General features: G+C 42.4%; 1 protein-coding gene and 1 long non-coding RNA gene across 6 annotated transcripts in view; one reads left to right on the plus strand and one right to left on the minus strand.

Annotated features, from left to right (window-relative positions):
• Nucleotides 1-21,468, plus strand: part of Fras1 (Fraser extracellular matrix complex subunit 1) — a 410,957-nt gene that overhangs the window by 312,498 nt on the left and 76,991 nt on the right. For all 4 annotated transcript variants that reach the window (XM_006534873.4, NM_175473.3, XM_017320847.2 and 1 more), the window contains 8 exons: nt 437-469; nt 5,067-5,198; nt 6,263-6,388; nt 8,626-8,873; nt 13,882-14,030; nt 14,226-14,388; nt 15,867-16,002; nt 21,031-21,221. In XM_006534873.4, the coding sequence (XP_006534936.1) occupies nt 437-469; nt 5,067-5,198; nt 6,263-6,388; nt 8,626-8,873; nt 13,882-14,030; nt 14,226-14,388; nt 15,867-16,002; nt 21,031-21,221 (1,178 nt within the window). The remainder of the gene's footprint in view (nt 1-436; nt 470-5,066; nt 5,199-6,262; nt 6,389-8,625; nt 8,874-13,881; nt 14,031-14,225; nt 14,389-15,866; nt 16,003-21,030; nt 21,222-21,468) is intronic.
• On the minus strand, nt 15,441-21,048 carry Gm52781. Of its 2 annotated transcripts, none has more exons than XR_003955757.1 (2): nt 20,190-21,048; nt 15,441-17,302 (listed from the first exon to the last, which is right to left on the minus strand). It is a non-coding gene; the product is annotated as a predicted gene, 52781 (long non-coding RNA). The 2 variants fall into 2 exon arrangements; XR_003955756.1 differs by having other exon boundaries at nt 15,441-19,320.

Raw genomic sequence — 21,468 nt, forward strand, 5'->3', positions numbered from 1 at the left:
CACAAAATAAATCTTTCATGGTTCCAGCGTGTAAATCAATGTCCCAGATGCCACTCAGTTCTACAATGGAGTTGACCCACCTCTCCACCTCCTCCCCACTGAACACTGTCAGTATTATACATTACCCACATTCACCAGTTTGTAGGATTTTATGTACTGATAAAATAAGATCTGGATGAATGTATTACAAATTACCCTAACTGCTGTGACATCAAATTATTCCAGTATGAATATCCTTTTTATATTTAAAGTTAGTGCTGCTATCACTAATTCCAACATTTTATGAGAAAAAGACCTCCTGATCACTCTTTAAGCCAGACAGTTTAGATTTAAACATCTTTACCTCCATAATCACTGTTGTATGGTTTGTACATTCCCCTTCTCTTTCTGATCCCAAAATGTTTAGAACACTGACTTTATTCTTTTGCTCTTTCAGGTCTCCCAGAATCAGTGAAATTTTACTTCACAGGTAAAGACTTTAATCTCCGTTTTATTAGAGACCAGAGTGTGTCCTTCTGTTACAATCCTTCCTTTTTGATTCCTAAAAAATGTTATGGGGCTTCTTTCCTGAAACATGTCTCTTCTGAAATAATCACATGGTTAATCAAATAGCAATGGCTTAATTTTTGTATTCATAGAAAAAAAACCCTATCAAGAATGCCAAATGTTAATATTATTTAAGCCCTGGTGGAACTTGTCTAATATTTACTGAAGAGAAACAATAATAGTTATGATCTTAAAAGTTAGGGGGTCTGGGGATCCATCCCATATACAATCCCCAAACCCAGACACTTTTGTGAATGCCAACAAGTGCTTGCTGACAGGAGCCTGATATAACTGTCTCCTGAGAGGCTCCACCAGTGCCTGACAAATACAGAAGTGGATGCTTGCAGTCTACCATTGGACTGAGCACAGGGTTCACAATGAAGGAGATAGAGAAAGGACCCAAGGAGATGAAGGTGTTTGCAGCCCCATAGGAGGAACAGCAATATGAACTAACCAGTACCCCCAGAGCTCCCAGGGACTAAACCACCAACCAAAGTGTACACATGGTGAGACTCATGACTCTAGCTGCATATGTAGCAGAGGATGGCCTAGTCAGACATCAATGGGAGGAGAGGCCCTTGGTCCTGTGAAGGCTCTATGTCCCATTATAAGGGATTTCCAGGGCCAGGAAGGTGGGTTGATGAGCAGGGGGATGGGGAAAAAGATAGGGGGTTTTCGGAGGGGAAACGAGGAAAGGGGATAACATTTGAAATGTAAGTAAAGAAAATATCTAATAAAAAAATCAAAAAAAGTTGGGGGTCCACAACCTGGAGTTCAGCCTGTTCTTGGAACAGTCCCCTAATACCTTCATACCTAAATAATTCATCCATAATTGAGATTATCATCATATTATATGTTCAGTCTCCAGTACAATGGTTAGTATGAAAGCATCCATGTGTTACACCCAGCTGATGTGTACTAGTTATATGAGATCTTGAATGGTGTCACTTACTAAATGCCTCTGGAGGGAAAAGTCTGTGGACCCAGAGCTTCGAGAAATCTCTGCATCCTAAGTTTGCTTCATACTGCCATAGACGTGGAGGTAGCACAGAGGAAGGCTATTCTTTATTGTTGCTCAGATTAGAATGAAAATGGCTGCTTTTATACCCAGCTGTTTAACTGGGATTAGCCATTCTGCTGAAATGACGATCCTTGGATCCTGGGATACTTCATGTGGCTTCCCACATGGTGGGACAGAAAAAAAGCTTTTCTACTCAAACTCCCCTGCATTTCTTTTCTCTTTGATGGGAAGCATCATGCAGTGAGCTTCAGGGTTGCACCATGGTTGTGTGAACTCACTGTTCATAAACAGCCAATTTCTAGTGAGTGACCTGCAGGTGATTCGTGCCATCAGTATCCATGAGTGGCTGTTGTTTCCTTTGTAAAATCAATTTTCAATAAGCATTGTCCTAGGAATGTTCTAAGGATGGGTGCAGCAAATGCTTTCAGCATTTTCAAGCTAAGGATCTTGCATGCCCTATCACTGGAAAAAGGCAGAACAGTATTTACTGGAAGCTCCTGACCTACAGTGTGGGATAGTTACATGGTCTGAGGTATAAAAAGATGTGTCACAGAAAGCAAAGGAATCAACATGCCTCATCCTTTTAACCAGAAGCCTTGAAGAGGTGGAAGGTCAACAGTAACTTTCCCAGGACCTGAAATTAAATGATCCTTTAGCTTAATGAAAGCTAAAGGAAATGGGTCTTGGGCTGATCTTAAATTATCTTGTTTTCAGTCCAAGATATATGTGTGTGTGTGTGTGTGTGTGTGTGTGTGTTTTAGGCAGAATTTTGGAATCTAGTCGAAAGGCAGCCACCTCTTTGAAAGGACTTTGGGGATAGAGAACTGGACAGATAATGAACCAAGTCAGCAAGCAGACTACACCCTGAAATTAACCTGCAGAATAAGAGTGAACAGCACGTTGTATGGTTCATCTGCTCAGAAGAGAAGACAGTCAGTGCTCCTGACTTGACTGGCTTTATGATAAGCCTAGGCCCCCTGCAGAGCAGCTCTAGGCAAAGAACACGCATCAGACAAATGGGGCCTGCAGGAAACATTTAACCCGAATGAGCAGTGTGACTGTTTCTCAAAAAAAAAAAAATAGTAGAGACACTCTTTAAGAGGGAGAAGATGTGCAATTCTTAATATTTTTATTGTCAGTTTTTACATTTGCCTTCAAAACACTGCAGCCATGTCACATGATTTCTAATTATACACTGGTAGACAGCTTTCTGGCTCCTAAGAGGCAAGGGCGTGTTTGCTCACAGTGGACAGTTGTGTGATTGGGCAAAAGCTCTCGCAGTGTTCAGCCTTTGCTGACCTCCACTGTGGTGAAGTCTCCCTGAGCTCTTTCTACTTAAAAGTAAAACCAGTGGAAGCAATAGTAACTATAACTGTGGTTTCACAATTATTTCTTTTTTCTAAACACAGAGACTTTTAGTGTAGACCCTAGGAACCTCAAGAGAGCCCTGAATTGACTAAAATTAACAGAAAAGTGCATGTTGGTCCACAAGCCTTCATCGTTAAGGTCACCCAATCTCTATCTTTGATCATCCAAAGAGAAGGACATTAAATGTACACAGAGAAACAGTGGCAATTATTTTGACACTTTATTAAAATGACCTGAGCCACAAAACCTTCATTTTCATGTGGATTTTGTCATCTGTCCTTCCAAGGGGCTGTTTGACCCTTCTGTGGTACCAGACAGGAACCCTGTCATGTAAAGTCTCGATCATTTAGATCTGTCTCCAAGACAGACCTAAAACAACTCTAGTAAAATCATTATCTCTGAGCCAAGCTTCCTGTGAGTTGAGATGTCAGATTCCTGCTAACTTGCTGCCAAGTCAAGAAGAAAGTGAAGGAAACCTGTTCTGCAAACCAAACCATCTGCAAGTGAAAAGTCATTTAAAACCATCAGCAGCACCATTTTCTCTGTAGCCATGGTAGAGCGCACACCGATGGACCAGCATCCACTGCACCTGGGTTCACTACAGCTGCCTTAGGAAGAGCAGAGGAGTATTGAGTTATGGAAAAAAACAGAAATGAAAATCAAGGGTTGGACAATTCTGCCTTCATTTCTCATAGAAGATGATTTCTTGGATAGAAATGAGCCAGGGAAATGAAGCATAAGGCCACTGTTTTGTTACCATGTCTTCTTTTTGTGGTCTACAATGTCTTCTCTTTGTGGTCATGTATATACGGACAGGATTAAAATGGATCTGCTTACTTGCACACAAATGTTGCAAAACACTTGGACAGAAAATGTTGTCTGTCCTTATTTAAAAAAAAAAAAAAACCAATATGACACAGAGTCACTCCTAAAAAGGAGTTCTTGAAAGAAAGTATTTCTAGGACACTGGAAGGAAGAATTGGTTCAAGGAATCTTTTCATAAATAGAAGTCTGCTGGTACCACTTGAGAACACCTATCTTTTTGAAGGTATATTTATGTATTTATGTATACGAGTGCTCTGTCTTAATGCAATCGAGAAGAGGGAATCATATCTCCTAACAGATGGTTGTGATCCATCATGTGCTTGCTGGGAATTGAACCCAGGACTTCTGTAACCACTGAGCCATCTCTCCAGCCCCTCAGAACACATATTTGTAGCCATAGCCATTGGGAAGTTGAGACACTGGCTATATAGTGAGTTGCAGGCCAGGCTGAGCTGTATGAGATCATGTAGGAGGCTTTTTTTGTTTATTTTTCCAATGCTTATTTTACATTTTTTTCCCACTAACACGCCTCTAAATCATCTCTGTCCTTATGAACTTTCATGTCTAATCCAGAAAAACAATTTTGATAGAATTGCTCTTCGTTGTTACTTCTTTTCCTATTTTTTAAACATTTTTTCAAAGTGTTAAGTATTTGTGGAAATAGGCTAAAGATGACCAGACCACAAGTTGATTTTATATTTGCATGTATGTGCTCAATCTCGTGTGTGTGTGTGTGTGTGTGTGTGTGTGTGTGTGTGTTCCTCCCAGTCCTTGGGGATCATTGACTAATATTGGTCCACAAATGCAAAGACATCAGAGATGCTTAACAGGAATAGGGGTTGGGGGTGGAATTATTGGAAGCTCTGTGCGTACATACAGTGAATGTTGTCAGCAGGATCAACTGCAGGGAGGCAGATCAACTTTACTTGGGGTGATTCAAGGCTTATATAATTTAGGAGTCTGAGGTGGAAACATCCAGGATGGGCAAAGGTCATTGGCTGAAGGCTTAGGGTACCAAAATGCCTCATTAGCATGGGGAAGCATTTCAAGAATCTCAGGTGCTAGCTGAACTGGGTTCTTATCAGGAGACAGAAAGTTGAACCTGTAATGTGACTAAGGCTATGTGACATTCTCCAGATAGAGGATTTTTTTTAACTCCCCAGACAAGGTCAGAGAAGAAGTCCTGCCATAGAAGGGAGTCTTCCATATTGCACGGAGGCTGCAGAAGGCTATGCAGTCAAGGGTAGACTTCAACCTTAATTAGCAGAGCTTTCTCGGAGTGTGTCTTTGTCTTTACTCTTGCCAGTTTCTGATGGGCAGCACACGAGTCCAGAGATGGCCCTCACCATTCACTTGCTGCACTCTGATCTGCAACCACCAGCATTTCAGGTCAAGGCTCCCCTGCTGGAAGTTAGCCCTGGAGGCCGGACCTCTTTAGGTGAGAACTGGGGAGCTGAAAGAAGCATGCCTGGGAAATTGGACTGCATTGCTGCAGCAGTCCTGTGGAAACTTCTCAATGGTTGCCCAAAAGGCAGCGAGTGACCTCCTCTTCCAGAAGTGTGTGAGCTCCCACCTACATCCATCCTCTTACCTATTCTTATGCAAATAAAAGCAGTTCTGAGCGCAAGAGGAGGAAATAGATCCTTCAGAGGCCAGCCTTGTGATGGAATGCTAAACAGAATTTATTTCCCAGCCTCCAGGAGTTTGATTTGTTATCCTTGCTCCAGTGTAAAGTAACAGAGCTGAGGAGAGAATGGAGGGAACAGGTTTCAGTGACTGCTTTTGGTTTCTGTTTAGAAAGTGATGGGGAACAGAAATGATCACAGCGACCTTCAGAAGCCCCGAGGAGCGACGGCTGCCTATCGTGTGCACGATTCTATTTAGTTATAAATATGTTTATTCTTTACAGATTTATGAATTATTTTTTTAAATCAAGGACATTTTAATGGTGAAAGGAACACACTGTGATACTTCATTAAATGTACACTCTGTAGATCCATATGTGTTTTCTACATGTGGATCTGAAGTTAATTGTCTACATGTGGTCCTGAAGTTAATTGTCTAACGCTTATAATTCAACCAAAAATTATTTGTAAGCAGTATTATAAACAAACGTGTAGACAACATTGAAAGTCATTTTTATGCTATGCATTGCTTCCTTGATGGTAGAGCAGCCATCATGAAACTTGGCTCTCTTACTAGACTTAGGAAAATAAGGGGCATAAGATGAAAAGCAAGACCAGTTGTGGATATTTCTGAAAGAGATGAGTCAGGACAGGCCTGTGACTGGCCTGTGTGCTTGCCCTCATTTGGATGGGAGGAAAGGATACTCTGAACTCTGAGCTGCCTACTTGTAAGGAAACTTTAGAAAGACCCTACTTGTAACTGCTGGGTGGGCTGGTCTCATCTTCACCGTGATTATGGGTTGTGTTACTGGCTGCTGGACCCGCAGCTGGCCTGTGGTGTTGATCTATGGTGAGATTCTCTTTCTCTTTCCCACAGGCCTGCAGTTGTTAGTGAGAGATGCTCAGGTGGTGCCAGAAGAGCTCTTCTTCCAGCTTCAGAAGTCTCCTCAGCATGGCATGCTCGTGAAGTACACGGCAAAGTCCTCGGTGACCATGGCTGCAGGTAGCCACTTTCTCTGTACCTGGCCTGCTTGGGGGATTTCCTTTTTTTCTTTTTTCCTTTAGTTATTATTAGTTTCATGTGACTCAGAAAAAAAAGGTGAAATGTGTTTGTCAATTAGATAGGAGAAGTGACATTTTTGCCTAAACTTTAGACTTCTTCCTCTGCCACGTGCCTCCAGCCCCAACCTGCCCCAGTCATGATCTAAAATCGAGGATGCTGCAGGGAAGATGGGCCAACAAGCCTCTAGTTCACTTAGAGAGTAGACAGTAAGATGGAGAAGAAGCTTTTCATGGGGGTTCATATGTTCTCTTAATTTTTATATATGAATTTTTACACTATTTTTCTGAGACTGGTAATTTTAGCTCTATGTTTCTTCATCCATAGAAAAAGAGATGTACTTTAAAATGATATATAAACTCTGTAACAGTGTGGCCACATAGCCAGTTTTTAAAAATAGTATCTAGTGTGCTTTCCTGGGTTATAAGTACTACATACTGGGGCTACACGGTTGGCTAGGCAGTTAAGACCACTTGTTTCTCTGTCAGAGAACGCAGGTTCAGTTCCCAGCATGCACAGGTGGCTCACAGCCATCAATAACTCCAATTCTGAAAGAGCTGATGCCCTTTTCTGACATTCACCAAGACTCACACATGGTACACATCTATTCGTGCAGGCAAAACATTCATACACATAAAATAAATCTTAAAATAGTTTTAAATATATATTGACTGCTTAGGGAGTATAGACAACAATAAGAATCTAGGGGATTTTATTTAAATAGTAAGCCTTTATAAATCAAAATAAATATTCTCACTTCGATAATCTGTGCTTTCTCAAATTCTTGAAATGGCTACTTTTTAGATATGTTCTGAATTTCCCCAGTGGGGTAAGTCTTTGCCCTAAAATGCAGATTAAAAATTTAAAGAACAACTAATAGGCTCTTGGGAGTCCCAAAGGCAACTTTTTAGGGTAATGAAAAAGGAATCATCATTAGGACTGCTTTGCATCATCCCAGGAGGAGCGTAAAGCCGCCCTTGTCCTGTTGCCTCAGTGTTGCATTTAACCTGTGCGTCATAGTCCTGTTGCCCCAGTGAGGCTTTCAACCGGCACTCGTATGTGGTCCATGGCATCTGAAGGTGTTGGTAGAGAGTTACAGCTATTGTTAGGGGCAGTGCCCATCAGCATTGGTGATACTGAAGTTGTTCACTGAGGGGGTAGATGCTAAGATGGAAAAGCAGCGAAGTTCTCAGCCTCAGCATTGATGACTAACCATTATAGCAAGGAATCTGCAGAAGATGGAACTCCAAAGAACATTCCAGAAGACCATTCCCAAATCTATTTCCACAGCCATGTTCTATGGAATCATGACGGCCCAGCAACTTGGAGCAATTTTAGTACTTGTGAATTACATTTTCTAAATTTCTAATCAAACCTACACTTTAAAGTATTGAATTGATTTGAATTGTTTTTAACTTTTTTATCTACAAACCTCTGTGATCCTAAAACTTTTCACACTACCTGTTTTGTCTGTTGTGATGATGTTTATAAACGAGTACTCTGAGCTATGCCATTTGTACTTTTAACATCAAGCAACAACTTCCCTCTCAATGCTAGTGCCCAAAAGAAAGGCCTAGCATACGCTAAACAACCACAGAGCCAAAGCTCTGAGCCCTCAAATGTATTTTCACATTTTCAATTAAAACAAACAAACAAACAAACAAACAAACAAAACAAACAAAAAAAACCAGAACCTTAAGCACCCAAATTTAAATAATGCACCTGATGGATCAGCGTACAATCTCTTAAGTCTTCAAGAAATGTCCAGTACCTTGATTAGATCAGAGGAACAATCAGGAAGGATGTAAGTGTGTTCTTTGTTTTTCTAGAACGAGGAGTGATGAATGTTCACCCAGAGCCCAGTCTTAGCTCAATATGATTTAGTACCTTAAAAAACGAAACACACTAAGGCTATCACCCAGAGAAAATAGCTACCTTGTCAAACAGCCTCTCACCTTGAGAATGGGCAAGGAGGGCCTAAGCCACCCTGTCTCCATGGTGATGTCCTAAGGAATCCTAAGTTGGATGGATGCTTAGATTCATCAACTTCCGAGACCCAGAGTTTATGATTCTAGTTGCATTTTAAAATAATCAGGAGAGCAAAGGTGCTGTATGAATGAGAAATGTTATTCCCAGAAACCACTGGCTTTACAGGTCTGGGTTTGTTTTCTCCTTGGAAGGTGACACTTTTACATATGATGAAGTCGAGAGAAACGTTCTGCAGTACGTACATGATGGGTCCTCTGCGTGGGAGGACAGCCTGGAGATCTCAGTCACAGATGGCCTGACAGTGACAACATCAGAAGTAAAAGTGGAGGTGTCCCCATCAGAGAACCGAGGGCCCAGGCTGGCCCCCGGCTCCTCCCTGAGCATGACGGTTGCTAGTCAACACACGGCCATAATCACCAGGTCACACCTTGCCTATGTGGTAAGTTCTGACATCAATTCTCTTGTTCTTAGCACTTCTGACGGGGCTGCCTAAGAAGCAGCACCGTGGCTAGGTACTTGGGTAGCAGGTATGGACCCTGTAAACGGCCCTTTTCTCTGCTGCTCTCCTTGGAGTCAGACTGCACATTCTGGCCTTGCCCAGTGTCTTAGTGGTGGACAAGTGAAAGCCTGTCTCTGGTGAGGGCTGAGGACATGGTTCCGTGGAGAAAGCACTTGCTGCAGGAGTGTGAAGCTTACAGTTTAGATCTTCAGGACCTGTGCAAAAGCCATGTGGGCACAGCAGCTAGCCTGTAATACCAGCCCTCAGGAAGGAGAAGAGCTTCCCTGAGCCAACACGCTGGTTAGATAAGCTGAGTCGGCAAGCTTGTTCCAGCACGAGACCTTGCTTCCTGTGACCAAGAGAGACACAATCATCATATCTGGCCTCCACATGTTTATGTATATACACGTAACTTCATATGCACATACATATACACCTAGAGCACAGACTCACATAAACACAAAAAGAAGAAAAAAATTATAATGAAAATATTGGGAACCCCAAGAGCGTGTGATGATCGAAAGGCAACAGTTCCCTTGACCTAACAGCTTCAGGGCCATTGTTTTGAGTGTGCGTGCAAGCGCTCTACTGGGATTTTATGGAAAACACAGTTGAGAAGTGTTTGCCTGGTCAGTGATGAAGGCATAATGGCTGACCCCGGCTTCCTAAAAGAAAGCCGACTTTCACTGGCTTTGTTCTTGTCCAGTCTAGACAGAATACAAGGCTCCTCTTGGTGGTGCCTCTCTGTAGGCTTCCTAGGCCAGACTATGGCCTGCTGGCCATCTCTTACCCTAAGAAGAGGGTGGTGAAGGAAATGGGGGAAGCTAAGATAATGGGGATCTCCCCCATGTCTGGCTCAGGCTTGATTAAATGATCTTGGTAATTAAGCTCACCTCCCTTCTTTGATTCTGCATCTAGGGCAAAGGATAATGAGGTTAATTAATTTTATTTTGCAGTTATATGTGTTGTAAAAAGATAACTGCTGTCTATATAAACATAATAATGATTAGTTGTTGTGCTTTGAAAGGAAGGATGGTCATTTCAATGGTAATCAGTCTTACTATTGAATTTTTCCTTCAATGGCCTCAAAATTACAGTGAACAGCCTGTCTCTACCCCTCATCTTTAAATACTGTATAGTCTAAGTTCCCCTTTTCTGGGCTGAATTATCTCACTGTAAAGTTCCAGATAATTGTAATTAGATAAAGCACTGGTGATTCAACATTTGCTATGTACAGATCATTTTCCCCTTCAAATTGTCTTTTCTTAAATGATGAGAAAGTGAATGCCACTTGATTTCTCTTGTGGGCGCGCTACAGTTTCAGCAAAAGTTCCAACGATTTTTAATTGCCAGATGATTTTTTATCATATGTTATGGTCTTTTGATCCTGTGAAAGTTATAAATTTGTAAAAATGTCTGAATTCAGACTTCATCAATAGATCACTGGGCTTGAAAGATGTTTGACAGTCCGAAATAGCAGCCCAGGAACAGTGCCTGCCCATTAACCACATATTATATGCTGCACCTCAGAACGTGAGCTCATTGGCAGCTGAACGTACATTTTCAAAAACTGATTGAATGTGAATTTACCTAGCAGAGCAGAAAGATTTCAGGGAATGCTTCTAGCCTACTGAAAGCACAGTGTTGCATACGTTCTTAAAGGACACACATAGCCTGTCCCTCCGCTATAATGTATGGAAATGTTTTCCCTGAAACACTGAAGATTTCAATAATGGAAAAGCCATCCAAAATGGAGAAAGTACAAAGAGATAGGAAAAACTGAATCTCTTCGTAATTGGAGCGTGGACACCAGGATAGAGCTGAGAGGAGAGGATATCAGGATATACCAAAGCCAAGGGGCGGGGCGTGGGGGGGGGGTCCTGAGTGGTTTGTTCCCTAATTCTTTTGCATTTTTCAGGTTTACATGGGGCCTCAAATGATAGCCAAAGATGAGCTCAAACATCTGGTCACTTCCTGTTTCCGTTTCCCAAGTGCTTGGATTGTAGGTGTTCACTGGCACACCCAGTTGTATGCAGTGCTTGGGCTCAGACCCAGGGTTTCTGTGTGTGGGGCAAGCACTCTGCCAAATAAACCATCCCCTGCCCCAGCTTCCTTAGTGTGAGGGGCGCTGGGCTTTGGATTGATAGGTTTTAATTCACTCTTGCCTCTCTGGAGTGTAATGGCCATTGGCAAGTTGTTGAAACACCCCTGCCTCGCTGTTCTTGTTTGTAATACGAGAAGTGCAAGATTAATATTAAAACAGGAGCAGCATTTCCGTATACCATCCAAACCTGAAATGATTCAAAATACAACACATTAACGTTATTATATTGTATGCTTCTGGGAATCAGTTTTAACAGAATATAGAAACTTCCAGGGAAAACCGATGCTATAACCAACTGTAGAGAAAACTCAAGTGAATTTCCTGATAAATGAAGAAATGAGGGGGAAGAGAGAGCCACATGGTAACCCCCACTTCTCACCTCAGCACTTAGAGTTCTCAGCAGGAAAATAGGAGGTTCTCACACTTAAGGTCAGCCTGAGCTATGTTTTTTTATTTAAAAAAAAAATCTCCAAAATATAAAAAAGGAAAAAGAAAAAGAAACCTCCAAAGATTAGAGTCTAACTCAGTGGTTTTTTTTTACATCAAAAATATACCTTCTAGAAATATATCAAACCATATTTAAAGACTCAAACCTGGAGTTGTGCTGTACACCTTTCATCCGAGCACTTGGGAGGTAGAGGCATGTAGATCTCTGAGTCTGAAACCATCCTAGACTACAGAGCTAGTTCCAGGACAGCCACAGCCACATAGTTAAACCCTGTCTTGAAAAACAAAATACATAATAATAAAGGAAAGGAGAAACAAAAGCAAGAGTGCTAAAAAGGTGCTGGGGCAAAATAAAAAATAAAAGAAGTGGACACAAGTTATTTATGTGTGCATGCATTCCAGTATGTTTCTGTGCATGTATCTGTGAGTATGTGGAGACCAGAAGACAATGTTGTGTTCTGGGTCTGTTGTTGGAGACAGTGTCTCTCACTCACCCAGGACTCTCCATATCTGCTAGGCTGACTGATCTCTGACAGGTCTGCCTGTCTACCTACTCGGCACTAGGATTATAAGCACATGCCACCAAATATGACTTTCTTAGATATAGTTTTGTAAGGATCAAGCTCAGATCCTCATGGCTGCAAATCAAGTGCTTCCTTGACTAAGCTCTCTTCACAGACCTTGAATTAATTATTATCTAATTCTCACATTGAAGGATAGGCTCGTGGATATATATGTGCTAAATAGTTATGTATATTCTCTATAGCTACATATTACATGTTAATTTACTTAGAATGAATAAGAAGAGTAAAATGAAAATAAGAATCCATCCGAAATGAATATGAAGGGCTTTGAACAGAGGAATTACATGAGAACAGTATCTGCTTTCTTATGCATGTTAATGAACTCACAATCTCTTAGCTGGTCTAAAATTTAGTGATTTTTTTTTTTTTAATTATGGCAAGATACTTTGAAGAAGAATACAATAGCGGATTTCTCACATTTTAATCCAAGAACTTTTTCAAAATTGAAGTATAATAAGATAATGCCTGGCACGAAATAAGCATTTCTTTGCCAGATTTGCAGTGAGTCAGAAACATTTTCTTCTAATTAAGAGTCAGGTACGCTGTCCTTGTGGTTTCTCAGAGCTCAGAAGAGGATACTTGAAAAATTTCAGCAGTCTTTTAGAGATCTTTCTCAGCGAGAACTCACAGGAATAGTAGGTGGTAACACTCTGGAAACCTATGTTTTCTATTTAATCCCCCACATGGAAAAAGGAGAAAACAGTAAGAGCATACATTTAGAAGAAATTTTCTGGAGTCGTGCTGCCTGCCTACGTTCCTATTCCCTCCCGGGCTAGTTTCAGGAGACCTGAGGCAATTCTGTGGTGTGGATAGGCATGACAAGGACCCGGAGCTTGCTTGCCTGGCTCGGCTCACATCTGCTCCACATCCTTTGCAGTCACTCACCAGCTGCACAGTATAGCCAGGGAAACTTGCCTTTCACAGGAAAAACTGATCACGAAACATTTGTTTTCACTGTTGCCAAAATAAAAGAGAAAGCCCCCATTTTCATAGTCCGCTCCTCTGAACAACAGATGACCCGGGGAAATTTTCCAAAAAGACATCTCCTGCCTCCTAGACATTTCCAAAAATATTCTCGAAGAAAGAGGAAATTGCTCATGAAGATATTCTGTTATTGTCAATGCAGACAAACAGAAAGCTGATTTTATTTCTCAATAAACAATACAGGAGAAGGAAATGTTCTCTGTTAAGATTAAGTGTCCTAGGGAGCGATCCATTGATTCAGTCCTCATAGAAGGAAGTCCACAGGCCCTCCTAAATTCTTTTGTTAATCCAAATTTTTGTCACATTAGTATTGCTTGGAGTGAATCATTGGCTAAGCAAAGTCTGTTTTACAGACTTTCCTCATTGTAGAGTGTATTATTTGTAGAGTGTATTATATACTATAAGGGAATTCTGTGTATTTCTAAAATGCAAAGTGTTTTTTAGACACTGCCAAAGAAGCCTATGCCTGTGTGTATAGAACAATGAGTTAGAGCCGCCATCTTCTCTTCTGTACTATGCATGTATAATAAAACAACCCCTCACGGCTCTTAAAGAAACAATAAAACATCTCTTTGTTTTACACCCTACACCATGAGTGAATTTCCCCACTGTTACCTTGAGTTTGTCTTCCAAGAAGATTATTATCCCAGAGGCGTTTGATGAGGGCTAAATACGGGGCTTTCGTGGGGTTGGGCATGGGGTTGGGCGTGGTGTTGTTTTGTGACCGTGGGTGGGCGCCCTTAGCTTAGGGGGAAGACCCTGTGGGACTCTGCATACCCTGGCCTCTGCAAACCTGTGTTCATGTCCTGACTCATGTTTGCCTGACTAGGATGATTCTTCCTCTGACCCAGAGATCTGGATTCGGTTAAGTTCTCTGCCACTGTATGGCGTACTCTTCAGAAGCTCAGGGCCTGACATGGACGAGCTCTCGGGGGATTCCAACTTCACCATGGAGGACATCAACAAGAAGAACATTAGGTACGTGAAGACCGCTGGGGAGTCTTCCAAGGGTTTTTCGTGTTTTTTTTTTAAACAATTATATTACAATACATAAGCAAAGGCTGTAGCTCCTTCAAAGAACATATTGTTTCTGATCTCATTTTTATATATATAAAAAATTACAACTCCTTTTGCCCAGCTTGTTGGGCTGATGAAACCTTTTTCTTCTTATAGGTACTCAGCTGTGTTTGAGACGGACGGGCATTCGGTTACAGATGGCTTCCACTTCTCTGTCTCAGACATGGACGGCAACCATGTGGACAACCAGGTCTTTACCATCACGGTCACTCCTGCCGAGAACCCTCCACACATCATTGCCTTTGCTGACCTTATCACGGTAAACAGCTCTCAGATCAATAACCATCGAGGGCTTGGGAAAGCTGGCAGCCTTGGTGATGTAGCTAAAGGTTTTCTGCCTAGATGGGCTACCAAGTTCTTCCCCCAAAGTATCTAGGCAGTGGCTGTTGTTGTAAGGTTGTTTTGTGTGTATGTGTGTGTGTGTTATGTATATGGATATATATATATGTATACATATTTATATAAAATAATTATGTACAAAAAATAAGCTGTTATATTCACATAACACATACAAATATAATGGATATTGTTAGCAATGGGAATAAAACAGAAATAGAATATTCTCTTGATGATTGTACAGTTTAGTGTTGCTAACAATTAAACCACGAAAAGCTGATCCCACATGAATGAAACCAGCATATATTATTATTAACAAGATTAATAAATCCTATGTGAGAGGCAATATAACATGCGCGCCTGTCACTGGAATTGCCAGCTGAGTGCCCGTACCAGACTGGCTTTGCAACAAGCACTAGCCTCTGTTTTCTCCTTAAACATTACAAATTCTACCATATAGAGATTTCTCCGGTGATTAATTAAAATAGCCTGCATCACTCCTAGCATAGTGTCTGATGCACGGCAGGGGATTCACAGGTATTAATTTTCCCTCCCCTGCCTTACACAGAAACAACAATACCCAAAGCCTAGGCCGCTTCTGGCTCTATGGAGGGCTTTAAAATTCATGAAACTCTGAATAATTTCCAAATAGTTGTGGCCTTTTTCCTATCGTCTCCAACTTGGAGAAGTAACTTGAACTATTTCCATTCCAAGAGTCTCATTTTATAATTTATACGCCACCCTGTGTGTAGCCACAAGTTCAGGGTAAAGTGCCTTGACCATTTCCTGCAGGCAGGTGAAAAACATCAGGTCCAGACTGCAGAGTTAGCACATAAAGTCAGGCCCTAAAGAAAAGGTTATTTGAACAACTGCCTTTACATATATTGATTTATTTTCTTCTTTGATGTTACGATAAGCATTAACTTTCAGGTATAGTAGTTCTTTATTTCTATAACCCTATAAATATACAATATGAGGGGATAAATGGGACTTTTATTCTAGACGGTATCGCCTGTAGGACAGTCAACCCAGGGAACGGGAAGGAGGGCTGCATCTGTCATTTTCCAGCTATGCTCTAAGGAATTCTGATGCCCCGAGAAGGCAGCTGTCCCATCCTGAAACATGTTGAGATGGGTGGTTAGAACTAGCCAGAACTGCTTTATAACCAGATCCGTCATTCCATGAAGTGCAGTTTTGATAGGAGACGCACAGCAGAGGTGTGTGCGCATCTCTGTGAGGTGCTGAAAGATAGTCCGGCTTTGGCAGCAGACACCTTCCTCATCAGCAGAGATCTACCTCCCACAAAAGTGGAACTGGTGCTGATGGTGACCCCAGGCAACAGTTTCTGGTTCTGCGCCCTGACCCCTGCAGTTGTCCATTGTGCCCTCCTTTCTTCCTCAGGTTGATGAGGGAGGGAGAGCACCACTCTCTCTCCACCACTTCTTTGCGACTGAAGATCAGGACAACCTTCAGGACGACGCTGTCATTAAACTAAGCGCTCTGCCCAAGTATGGCTGCATCGAGAACACAGGAACAGGTAACCTTTGCGGCTTTGCTGGGCCACTGTTTAGGATCTGGAAATGGAGGGGAGGGGAAATATTCTAATTAAACCTGGACATGGAGCATTAAAGTGAGATGGACCCGCTTTTCAAGAAACTGAGAGAAAGGAAAGTTTATTTCATGTAAGAAAAAAATAAGTCACTTAGTATTTTCTTTATGCCATGCATTTTTTAAGCATCAAAGATATATCAGTATACAAAACAGATAACCCTCTCCACCTTCATATTGACTTTTATCCTAGCAGAGAGAGGGGAATAAATGGGGGAAAAAAACCACAAGATGTTAGAAGGTTAATAAATGGAAAAACTAGAGCAAAGTAAAGGGATTTAGAGTATGAGCCATGGGGAATGAAGGGCTTACAGGTTGTATTCGGAATTAGGTGTCAAGGAAACAGAGATCCTGGTCCCCTTCCTATGAGGCAGCTGCAGTTCGGAGGAACTGTAGCTTGTCTCTCGGCTCCTCCTATGGCTATGTCGTGAATTGAAATGCATGCTGTCTATCTCTGACATCCTCTTCAGCATCCCTCCCCTGTACCATCTGCCCTAAACCCACTGGAGGTTATCGTACACAAGGAGAGGTGAAAGGCACTTGCAGTCCACAGGCCCCTGGAGACCCACTGTGACTGGCAGCTGAGACAGCTCCTGACAGTTTCTGAGCTACCCCCCACCCCGTCTGCAATGAGATTCCCGAGTGAACAAATGCCTGTGCCGGACTCTAATTGGCGCAGAGCTAGCAGCTCCCACAGACAGGCCATTGACTGCAGGTATCTGTGTCCAGCATGGTGGCTGCCACTTGAGCCTGATAACCAGAAACTCATTTAAAATGGTCATGTTCTCCTACTGAAAGTCTTGGATCTTTTCCCTCCCTTGTCTTTCCGCGTGTGCCTGAAGATTTGTTTATTGCATAATTAAGCTCCTTTCGACAAATGTTCGAGCTAGATGCAGTGTTAACATGAACAGCGTTGACCCGTGCCTGGGGTGGGAGACGAATAGAAAGACTGATGGATTACGTGGTAAATGACAGCAGAGGAGCAGCGCCTTGAGGGCACAGAACAAAGCAATGGCTTCTGTCTGCATAGGCAGAAAAGCCACGGGGAATTGGAGCTTGAAGGGTCAGAGGGAGCCACTGTGGACAGAGGACAAATAGCATCTCCTGAAGAGACACGCACCTCTGCATTGGTGAGGTGGGAGAGCATGGTAGGCCGCGGCTGCTCACTACCTCCTCTCTCCAGGCGATTTCTTTCCCAGGCATTCCTTGTAACACAGCTTGACATTTACCTGAAGCACATGAAACAGCCCAGATAGGCTGTTGTCAAAATCCTGCCAAGTCTCAGACGCTCTGGGAAAAAAAAAAGATTCTCCAAACTATAATGTGCATAAGCCACATCCGAAGACATTGTGAAAACACAGTTTCTTGGGCAGCATCCCAAAAGCTCCCACTGGTGTAGCCCATGAACCAACACTTTTTGTTAGTCCATGTGTGATGCCCAGAATGGGTGCTTGTCCTAGGACCACTAAGAGACTCTTCATTCTATAGTGGAATGGGCATGAACCTAACGGAAAGAAAAGATGCTCAAGGGCACACAATAATTGACCAGTTTATATCAACTGAAGAGGTGGCCTTTTCCTCAGAGGAGGAAGCCCCATACCTCTGTTTGGAAGCAAGTGTTTTGTATGCTGATGCAACTTGCCACCTAAATTTAATTCTAGGCCTTTGGAACACAGTTTTAAATTTGGTAAAAGCAGCTTTTACTTTTTAACCAAGCAGGATGGAAAACAGAATGATTACCATGTTGAGCATGAAACCTGATGGCATAGAATCTAAGGTCATTCGGGACCGGCCTGATCAGGGCATGACCCGATGAATTGTTCTGAGGACATCTCAGTTCCAGTGCTGAGTAAAGCAGGTGTCCAGGATGACAGCCACACTCACCGGGGACAGTTTAATTTGTACCTAGGACATTCTGCTGAGGAAGGCAGGGAACACACATCAGAGATGTACATCAAAAATAGAAAGTGCAATTTTAAAACTTGGAAAGACTGATGCTTGCAGCCTCCCTGGCTGACTCCCCTGATGACCAGCTAACTCTCCACCAGTTTTAAAACGAGGCTTATTTTATTCTGTATATTTTGAGGTAGCATTTACGGAGGCTTTTCTTGACCCAGATAACAAAGCCACAGTTCCCGGTTTATGAAGATTGAAGAAAGGACAAGGCAAAACTGGGAAGTGCCCTCAGCAGCTCCTTCTGGAAACCGATCTCTCTGTCCCAGAGAATACTGGGTCACTGGCTGCTTAGGTCTCTCTCAGATGCAATTTTCTTTTTCTTCTTTCAAATAAGTTGTGAGAAAACAAGCCAACAAAAGGCACTTTTCAGTCCTGGTCTTTACACTGGGGTGCCAGCAAACAGCTCTGTCTACCGGCAAGAGGTTAATAGCCTTTTTAGAATCTGGTGTTTGCAAAGAATCATATAGAGGGTGGACGAAGCTCTTTGGTTTTTATACAGACCACCTCTACTTTGTGTTGTTCATATATACCCAGGAAATGTGTAGACACAGAATTTTTTTTCTCTCCACTCTAGAAAACTGTGGTATCGAGTTAAAAATCAATCAATTAGAAGGACTTGGCTAGAAGCAAGACCAGGCCAAGCCATCCATCACTTAGACATTGCTTACTCTCGCCCTTGGCCCTTTGCAACGTTTGTTATTGGATGGGGTGAGGAATCAGGAGGCAGCAAAGTACAGAACTTTGAAAGGCGCCCCCATGAGCATCTCACTTCCCAAAATGTACCCTGTTGGTCAATTTTCAGTTACAATAACACAAACCGGAGATAAATCAACTGCCAGAGAGGCAAGATATACTTTCCTTTTGAGAGCAGTGGTAGTAGTTTGTGGTCAGTTGAACCCCCTAACTATGGCAACTCATCGTTACCAGAGTAAAATGGTAGAACGAAGCTCTCTCCTTAAGCCCAGTGTAACTTTAATTTTTTCAATGTCTACTTTTAACTATGGTTCTTATATGCTTTAACCTCCACCACCCACCAGAAGTAGTAGAAAAGAAAAGATACAGGGGAAGTGGACCTGTTTAGAAAGGCTCTTTGGAGCAACTCTCATCTGTGTTGTCTGGGAATTGGCAGTTCAGTCCACAGATCAACAGGGGCAGCTCGATGCACTCACAAACACTTCACAGATATGCTAGTAGTCAAGATCGGTAGAATTGGGATAACAAACATGAGTCAGCAGCAATGCCACCAGCAGACAGCCAGGCCTTAGCTTCAGCACCAGTCAGCATGAGGGACCTGGAAGAATGCCAGGAAAAGTTCTCGGCTGTGCCTCTCTCATCGAAGAGAAGACCATCAAAGATGTGAGACCCATAAGCATTGCAGAGCTAGCTCTATAAGCAAGCCAAGTTCAGCCCCCATCACTGTCCTTTTTATACTCCCTCCAAACATCACATGTCTTCCATGGGTCTTGCCTTGGCATGTGAGTCTGTCTCAGCTGGCATCATTTGCCAATCATCCTGAATCCTAGCAAGTGGCAAGAAACTGCAGCACAGCACCAGGTTTTTGGTGCATGTCTCCCTATGGAGTCCTGACAAATGCAGCTCAAGTATGCAATGTAAGGCAGACCAATATATGCATGCTGTTACCAAAGAATCCTTCATCATGTCCTTACTTTAGCAGAACATCCTCTCTCCTGTGTCTGCTTCAGCTAAACATTCCTTCATGAGTCTGCCTTAGTCTTTCATCTGTGTCCACTTCAGGAAAACACTGCTTCACGTGTTTGCCCCAGCAAAACACTATACAACACAGCTGACTTTCCAAAGAACCCTTAAATTTCCACTTCAGCCCAGGATTTGAAAGAGAGAAACAGATGATGCAGGGTCTTAGCATCCTCAAAGCCACCCTGATTCTAAGACTCCCCACTTAGTTCCATCTCCTAAAGGCTTCCCACCACAGGCTGGAGACTAATACGTGGTCTTAGTGGGACACTCACTCAGACTGTAGTAGCACTTCCTCCTGGAATGGGACCCAAACACTTCCAAGTCTGAAAGGTACCTGAGTGTTATGGTGTTTACATGGTGTCTGAGTACCCAGTAGCCCTGGCATACAATCCTATAGGTTGGGTTGTAACTGATAGATAGTTTAAGGAACTTTGGAAATCAGACCTGGAATATGGGAAGGAGTGCTGAAAAATGGTGTCTTCTATTCATGTCATAGCTATTGTCACCATGAATTCACAGCAGCAGTGGCTGCCTGCACAGACTTCCACAGGACTGGACCTTCCAACACTCCAACCACTGCTCTAGGAGAGACAAAGGTCACAAGGGTGTGGGGAGTTACATTCTTAGTGGCACGCAGTCCCTGGTACATTGACTCTTCCTCAAGCAGTAACCCTAATTAAATGCAGTCTCCTTCCGTCTCTTTCTTAAAAAGAAAAAAGCAAAACAGAACAAAACAAAACAACCATAAAACCACATGGAAGTAGGAGAGGGACTTGAGAATAAAGAAAGCTTAAAAACAAGAAACTTGGAAGTCAAATGGGAATGTGTGGGAAGAGAGGTTCTAAACGGAAAAGGCATTAGTTAACGTTTTCTTATGAAGAGAGAAATGGGTAACACTTGAAGAATATACCAGGAAGAGTGCCTCTGAAATTGCTAACGTTTAAATTAGAATGCTGGCTATTTGTATTGATATTTACGCTCTGTTTGGGTAAATGATTGGAAAGAAACCAACCACAGATGCTGTCCTGTGTAAATATAAAGCAACCAAGAGGTTTCAGGTACTTGGGCATCACCTGATTCCCTGTCGAGACAGCAGGACCGGCGCATCCATTTAGAGGTGGGAAGAGTCGTAGAAGCACCATCCAACCCAAGACCAGTTTCTGGTCTTGAGCTCTGTCCTGGTTTCTCAACTACAATCACACTTTTATCACATGTTGCTAAGGTCTTCTTTTCTAGATCAGATTCTTATCAATCAAGGTAAATGTTTTCTCTTGATATTATGCAGGAGATCGCTTTGGCCCAGGAGCCAACAGTGAACTGGAGGCGTCATTCCCTATTCAAGATGTCCTAGAAAACTACATTTATTACTTTCAGAGCGTTCATGAAAGCATCGAGCCGACCCACGATGTGTTTAGTTTTTATGTGAGTGACGGAAGTGGTCGCTCTGAAATCCACAGCATCAATATCACCATTGAGGTAAAGATTTTGGAAGGTGGAGAATAAGCCTTCAGGCATACAACATCCCACTCTTAAAAGAGCTGACCTTAAACTACATGATATCCCAGTCTTAAACAAGCCCATGTATCAACTCACAAGCAAAAGGCTGCATGTGACCTTCAAACTTAAATATCAATTTTAACACATAACCCTGATCTTCTGGAAGCTTTTGAAATAGTAGTTGGCATTTGGGGAAGGTCTGAGTTGGAGATATGAATTTCTGATT

The sequence above is a fragment of the Mus musculus genome, chromosome 5, assembly GCF_000001635.26.
Source record: "Mus musculus strain C57BL/6J chromosome 5, GRCm38.p6 C57BL/6J".
Lineage (NCBI taxonomy): Eukaryota > Metazoa > Chordata > Mammalia > Rodentia > Muridae > Mus > Mus musculus.